Source organism: Caretta caretta, chromosome 28 (assembly GCF_965140235.1).
Source record: "Caretta caretta isolate rCarCar2 chromosome 28, rCarCar1.hap1, whole genome shotgun sequence".
Classification (NCBI taxonomy): Eukaryota; Metazoa; Chordata; order Testudines; family Cheloniidae; genus Caretta; species Caretta caretta.
Window position 1 is genome coordinate 407,076 of NC_134233.1, and position 7,224 is coordinate 414,299.

Genomic DNA, 7,224 nt, shown 5'->3' on the forward strand with positions numbered 1-7,224 from the left:
ACGGTCTCCTGGCTGGGGCCCCGCAGCCCCCCACCCCGCACAGACACCGGCAGACAAAGGCAGCCGCACAAGGCACAGGCCCAAAGACAAAGACACATCTGTGCTGCTCTCACAAAACATGCAGGGAGACAACTGTAATGTCCCCCCCACCCCCACCTAGCCAGCCAGATCCAATGCAGGGACACACACCCCATCACACACACACACGCTCAGACATCAGCAGCCCCGCAACCCCACCCAGCACACAGAGCAGATACACACACCCCAGGCAGAGTCTCACTCAGCACACACACACACACACACACCACAATCGTACACACAATTGCACTCAGCACCCCCCCCACACACAATCCCACCCAGGACAAACACAGATTCCTACGCACACAGACACAAACACACAATCCTACCCAGGACACATTCGCAGCAGACTCACTCACACACATTCAGTCACACCCCCACTCAGCACAAACACATTTCTACACACACACAATCACACCCAGCACAAACGCATTTCTACACACACACACACACAATCCCCCCCAGCACAAACACATTTCTACACACACACAATCCCCCCCAGCACAAACACATTTCTACACACACAAAATCACACACAGATCACACACAGCACGTACACACACACACACTGCAGCAGCTGCGCCGCACCCATGGCACGAAGCCGGCCCTAAAATTCATGGGGGGGGTCCCACTAACCAGCCCCCCCCCCCCGCTCTCCCCCGGGATGGGGGGATACATTATCTCCACGGCTCATTGATTCCCCCCCCCGGGGGGCGAGGCCTCCCTCCCGCTAGTAAAAGCTCCCCCCCCCCGCCCCATTCATCCTTTCATTCATCGCTCCCCCATTGAGCCCCTCCCGGCTTCCTCTCGTTCATTCATTCATTCCGAAGCAGCGTCCCCTCGCGGCTCCGCGCATGTGTGAGGCTCCCCCCTCCCCCTTCCTCCAATCCCGGTCGGATTTTATGAATGGGCCATTGACGTCAATGGGGCCCCCTCCCTACCCCACGTGGGCTCGCGCCTGTCTATAAAGGCGGCCCCTGTCCAGGGTGCTGAAGGCAGATCGCGCCCAGCTCTGGGGAGGGGGACGGACACAGCCCTGCCGCACGGCCGGTAAACAGCCCCCCCATACTCGGGCGTGGGGGGGGGTGTCAGTGGGGATCCCCCTCCCTTTGCTGCATGTGTGGGGTGGATCCCCGGGAGAGGAGCGCTGGGAATCGGTACCCCGCTGGGGGAATGGGGGGGGGTCCCTAATACAGCGGCGCTAGGAAAGGGGGACCCCGCTGGAGGAATTGGGGATCCCTGACATATAGGGACGCTAGAAAAGGGGGACCCCTCTGAGGGAATGGGGGGTCCCTAATACAAGGGCGCTAGGAAAGGGGGACCCCGCTGGGGGAATTGGGGGTCCCTGACATATAGGGATGCTAGGAAAGGGGGACCCGCTGGGGGAATGGGGGGGTCTCTGACATATAGGGATGCTAGGAAAGGGGGACCCCGCTGGGGGAATGGGGGGTCCCTGATACAGGGGCGCTAGGAAGGGAGACCCCGCTGGAGGAATTGGGGGTCCCTGACATATAGGGACGCTAGGAAAGGGGGACCCCGCTGGGGGAATTGGGGGTCCCTGATACAGGGGCGCTGGGAACGGGTACCCGGTCGAGAGAAATTGGGGGGGTCCCTGATATAGAGGGGCGCTGGGAAGGGGGAATGCGGTGGAGGAGATGCGGTTGCAGGTAGCCAGGGTGGGGATTCCCTCATGCCGGGAAGCGGCTCTCCCAGCAGACCCGCATGCGGGGGCGGGAGGGTGGGGGGAAGGGAAGCGGGCAGGAGGCAGGGCGGAGAGAAAGACCGGGAGGAGGGGGGGTTCTCCCTTCCCGTGGGGAGAGAGGAGGGGCAGCCGCTCCCCCTCAAGTCTTCCGCCACCCCCTTTCCCCTGCACCCCTCCCCTCTGCACCCCTGCCTCTAATCCCCTCCCCACCGCACTCCCCCTCCCCTCCGCACCGCCATACCTCCCTCCCCACCTCCTGTCTGCAGCCCCCCCAGCCCTCCTTCCCTATTTCCCCTCCGCAGTCCCTCCCCCCCCAAGATCTTCCCCATCCCTGCTAGGGCGGGGCGAGCCCCAGGCGGCAGGGACGGGAAATCCTGCAGGCTGAGTGGAGGGATGGGGGTGAAAAGATAGACGTGCAATTGTGTGAACGTGGGCTATGGCGTGTGTGTGTTCGTGCCCCCCCGTGAGCGGTGCTGGGTGTGTCATCGTGTGAGCGTGGGCTATTGCGTGTGTGTGTTCGTGTCCCCCCCGTGAGAGGTGCTGGGCGTGTCACCGTGTGAGCCTGGGCTATTGCGTGTGTGTGTTCGTGTCCCCCCCATGAGAGGTGCTGGGCGTGTCACCGTGTGAGCGTGGGCTATTGCGTGTGCCCCCCCCCCGTGAGAGGTGCTGGGCATGTCACCGTGTGAGCCTGGGCTATTGCGTGTGTGTGTTCGTGGCCCCCCCGTGAGAGGTGCTGGGCGTGTCACCGTGTGAGCGTGGGATATTGCGTGTGCCCCCCCGTGAGACGTGCTGGGTGTGTCATTGTGTGAGCGTGGGCTATTGCGTGTGTGTGCTCGTGCCCACCCCGTGAGCGGTGCTGGATGTGTCATTGTGTGAGCGTGGGCTATTGTGTGTGTGTGCTCATGCCCCCCCAGTGAGAGGTGCTGGGCGTGTCATTGTGTGAGCCTGGGCTATTGCGTGTGTGTGCTCGTGCCCCCCCCATGAGAGGTGCTGGGCGTGTCACCGTGTGAGCGTGGGCTATTGCGTGTGTGTTCGTGCCCCCCCGTGAGAGGTGCTGGGCGTGTAATTGTGTGAGCGTGGGCTATTGCGTGTGTGTGTTCGTGCCCCCCCCCGTGAGAGGTGCTGGGCGTGTCATCGTGTGAGCGTGGGATATTACGTGTGTGTGTTCGTGCCTCCCCCGTGAGAGGTGCTGGGCGTGTCATCGTGTGAGCGTGGGATATTACGTGTGTGTGTTCGTGGCCCCCCCGTGAGAGGTGCTGGGCGTGTCACCGTGTGAGCATGGGCTAGTGCGTGTGTGTTCGTGCCCCCCCCGTGAGAGGTGCTGGGCGTGTCACCGTGTGAGCGTGGGATATTACGTGTGTGTGTTCGTGGCCCCCCCGTGAGAGGTGCTGGGGGTGTAATCGTGTGAGCGTGGGATATTACGTGTGTGTGTTCATGGCCCCCCCGTGAGAGGTGCTGGGTGTGTCACCGTGTGAGCGTGGGCTAGTGCGTGTGTGCGCACATGCCCCCCCTCCCGGTGACGGTGTTGGGCGTGCAACTGCCAAGGTACCACTAACGTGTCCTCGCGATTGCGCACGCAACGGCTGTTGAGCGTGCAAAAGGAACGATAGGATGCGACTGCGGGCGTGCCCCCGTGCGAGGGGCTGGGGATGGGGGGGGCGCATCTCCGCTGCCAACGAACCCGGGGTGGGGGGGTTCCCGACTCTGGTTACGTTAGCAGGGAAGATTCGGCACCTCCGTGACGCCGGGGAAAGGCCACGCCCTTTTCTCTGCAGGGAAAGCAGATCCCTGGCTGGCGTGGGAGATCGCCTCCGGCTGGGGTGAATCCCTGGGGCTCTCCCTTTGGGGTGTTGGCAGGCCCGACCCCCCCTCCAGCTGGGCTGGAGAGGGGGCATGGCTCTGAGCCTGCGGGGGACTGACCCTGGCTGCACCCCCCATTCTCTGTCTCCCCTGCAGAAGCACCATGCTGGGCTCACACGCCCCTCTCCGTGGAGCCGCCCTGCTCCTCTCCATCAGCCTCCTGACACAGAGCCGCCTGCACGCTGCCCCCCTGCCCCTGGGGGAGGATGCCCGCCCCGAGGAGCCCCGCCAGCCCAGCCCCGCGCCCCCCGCCAAGGAGGTCCGGGCGAGAGCCCTGCCCGCCCCCGGCCGGGAAGGCAGGGACGCCAAGGAGGAGGAAGATGAGGACGAGCTCTTCCGAGACGTGGACCCCAAGGTCTTGGCCGCCGCGCTGCTTCAGGCCCTGGGCAACGGGGGCCACAACTCTCCGGACAAGCGCCGGGCTCCGGACGAGGAGCGGGTGCAGAGCCAGAGCCGGAGCACCAGCCTGGGGGCGGGCCGGGCCCGGGAGCAGCAGCTGGAGGAAGAGGAAGAGGAGGAAGGCAGAGACAGCAGCTCCCAGGAGCTGGAGAGCCTGCAGGCCCTGCTGCGGGAGCTGCGGCCGCTCAGCCCCGCGGCCAAGCGGGAGGGCGACCAGGGGGACGCCGGCCACAACGCGGTGCTGAAGGAGCTGGAGGAGTACGAGCGGCTGCGGGCTGGCACCAAGCGCCGGGCCCCGCCGGCCGAGCCCTGGGCCGGCGCCAGGAAACTGAGGCAGCAGCAGCAGCTGGAGCACCAGCTCCTGCAGCGGCGCTATGAGGAGCTGGCCGAGAGCCGGCGGCAGGCCGAGGAGGCCCGCAAGGCGGCCGCCGAGGAGGAGCGGCTGGCCGACATGGCCTCTGACCTGCTGCTGCAGTACCTGCTGAAGGGCCGGGAGGACGAGGGCGAGCCAGGGGCCAACGCCCGCGAGGAGGAGGAGGAGGAGGAAGAAGAGGGCAGGTTCCGGGGCGGCCGGGCTAAGGGCAGCCCCTTGCTCTTCGAGGACGAGGAAGGCAACGTGGCGGAGGACAAGCGCTCTGACGAGGAGGAGGAGGAGGAGGACGACGACGTCATCGACCCCAACACCATCGACCAGCTGATCGAGCTCTCCACCAAGCTGCACCTGCCAGCCGAGGACGTCATCGACATCATCAACGACGTGGAGAAGAAGAAGAAGGAGGCGGCAGCGGCACTGCCGGTGGTGGCCAAGCACCAGGCCAAGCCGGCCCCCTATGCCCCGGCCCGGCCCTACTATCCTGCTGCCCCCTGGCGCCGCCCCAAGCCGGACGAGCGGGACTGGAACGAGGTGCTGCACGGGGACGACTACCCCAAGAGGTACCTGGCCAAGCAGAACGACTTCTCCAACTACATCCAGCCCAGGGCGTTCCAGCTGCCTCCGCCGCCATCCTTCCACCGCAGCCGCCACCTGCCGGGCTCTCTGGCGCCCAGGGACGAGGCCGCCACCGCCAGCCGGGCCCGAGAAGACGAGATGGAGAACTACATCGAGCAGGTGCTGATGGACCATGGCCAGGCGTTCCAGTGAATCGGGTCCACCCCCCCACCCTGAAATCTCAATCCTCCCAGCCCCATCTCCCCATGGAGAAGCGTGGTCATTCTGAGTGTCCCAAGCATTTCAGGTTGTGCATGAGTCAGGAGAACAAACCCCCTCCCTCCCCGCGCCCGCGCCGCCCCCCCCGGACTTCAGGATTCCCAGGGCCCCACCAAACCTGCCGCGCTTGAAGGAATGGGGGGAGGGGGGGGCGGGTGTTGTGGAAGGCGTGGGCCTGCCCGGCCATCGAAGGAACACGCCTCCCCCCTCCTTCCGAGGAGACGCTCTGTGCAGGTGACAGGAGGTGCCAGCCCAGAGAGAACCCGATCCCGACTCTCTTCTCCAAGCCCCCAGGGACAAGACCCCAGTGTGTCGTCAGCTCTCAGGCGCGTCAGAATCCTCCAAAGCCAGTGCCCCAGCCCAAAGTTGCCCCAGCCCCTTCTAGTGTGGACATGAAGAATGTCCCCAAACCCCAGTCGGATGGGCAAACGGAGGCAACTTGCTCACTTCCCCTCTTACGATCCTGGATAGCAGCCAGTGAGGGGAGTCCAAAAAAATCTAGACCAGGTCACTGAAAACAGAGCAAAGACCCAATTGGCTCCAAAATTACCATCCCACCAGGACGATCTCTCGGCTTCAGGGTGTTTTTCCTTCTCTCATCTCAGTACTTTCCCACCCTCCTCCCTTCTGTACAATTTTCAAACACGAACGCAGGGAAGGGACGCGCAATATGTGGATGTGAAAAAACGGAGAGGGTTGGTTTCAACATGAACTTCTGGCCATTCCTCGCGGGAGGAGAAAGCCAGAGAGTCCTGAGGCGGCGGGGGGATTTATGGACTCAGGGGAAACTCTGCCCTGCGGGTGGGTAAAATCGGCACCACTCCGTTGACTTTAAGGAACTGGCGACTTGACTTCAGGGGTGCCGATCCTAACACTTACAGGGGCCACAAACAGGTTTCAATGCCATCCTGTCTGAGCTCTTACCTAACTCAGGTGGAGCACAGACCCCCAGCCCATATCTGGTGGTTGAGCCAGAGTCTCTTTGCGAGAGACTCTCGAGATGAAGACTCTGAATTCTGGAGAAGGGCGTCCAATAGGGGCGGTCATCAGAAGAGCTCCAGGGTAACAGGTTTACATGCCCGGATCTAGGTCACCAACACACCTTCTCTCTTGGACGATCCCACACTGATCCTTCCTGTTGCCCCAGAATTAAGCTTTGCAGGTGGCCGCCCTCCAGAGAAGGAATGAAGGGAGAACAGAGTGAGATATTCCATACCAAACTGCCTTATCAAGCTATCTTTCCACCGGGTTGTTTCTTCCATCAACTGACACCGAAGCTCGAGGTTAAATATTGTGACTCTGCCAGTGTTACGCAACCCAAAAACATGCCCCCCCAACCCCTGCCAGGCATGCCGCGTGCTGTGTCTTGCTGCGAATTCACCACCATCCGAACACTCAGAACCAGCATCCTAAGGAAACTACCAGCATTTCCAGCCAAGCAACTGATCAGTTCTAACCCACGAAGAGGCTGCCGTTGACGGCGGGGGAGCGCGCGGCTTAGGGATGGGCGTTGTACTGAGGGCGTTTGCGCGTGTATTTTCACCTGCATCCAGTTTCCGAGTGTGTGAGATTCTTGGCTTTGTGGCGTCCGGTTCCCGGTCCTGTGCCGTTTGTTTCGATGTCCTGACCTCTGTGTCGTACTTAATAAAACACATTTGGCCTGTTGTAAATAGCATGTGGAATTACTAGTTTTGCTAAGAAATAAAAGCAACTATTTTATTACGAGTTACTCTCATTATTTACAGATGGCACTGGGGTCCCCGAGGAGACATTACGGAGATCCTATGCCAGTGGGCCCGTCTGGTTCAGAACTTGCCTCGCCTCCACCCCAGGCCAATGGGGCCACCCAGGCTGGCATCCCCCCATCATATCAAACCAAGGGCGCATCTAGCCCAGATCCCACCACACCCACCAACGCTTCAGATCATACCAAGGGCATATCTAGCCTGGATCCCAGCGCCCCCGCCCACCCCTCAGG

The 7,224-nt window shown here is 62.5% G+C and overlaps 1 protein-coding gene across 1 annotated transcript; it reads left to right on the top strand.

Annotated features, from left to right (window-relative positions):
* Positions 1-1,059: 1,059 nt before the first annotated feature.
* Positions 1,060-6,968, top strand: VGF (VGF nerve growth factor inducible). The gene is made up of 2 exons (XM_048833981.2): positions 1,060-1,128; positions 3,737-6,968. Exon 2 carries the CDS (start codon positions 3,744-3,746, stop codon positions 5,178-5,180), a length of 1,437 nt encoding a protein of 478 aa, XP_048689938.2. The 5' UTR covers positions 1,060-1,128; positions 3,737-3,743; the 3' UTR covers positions 5,181-6,968.
* The last annotated feature ends 256 nt before the right edge of the window (positions 6,969-7,224 follow it).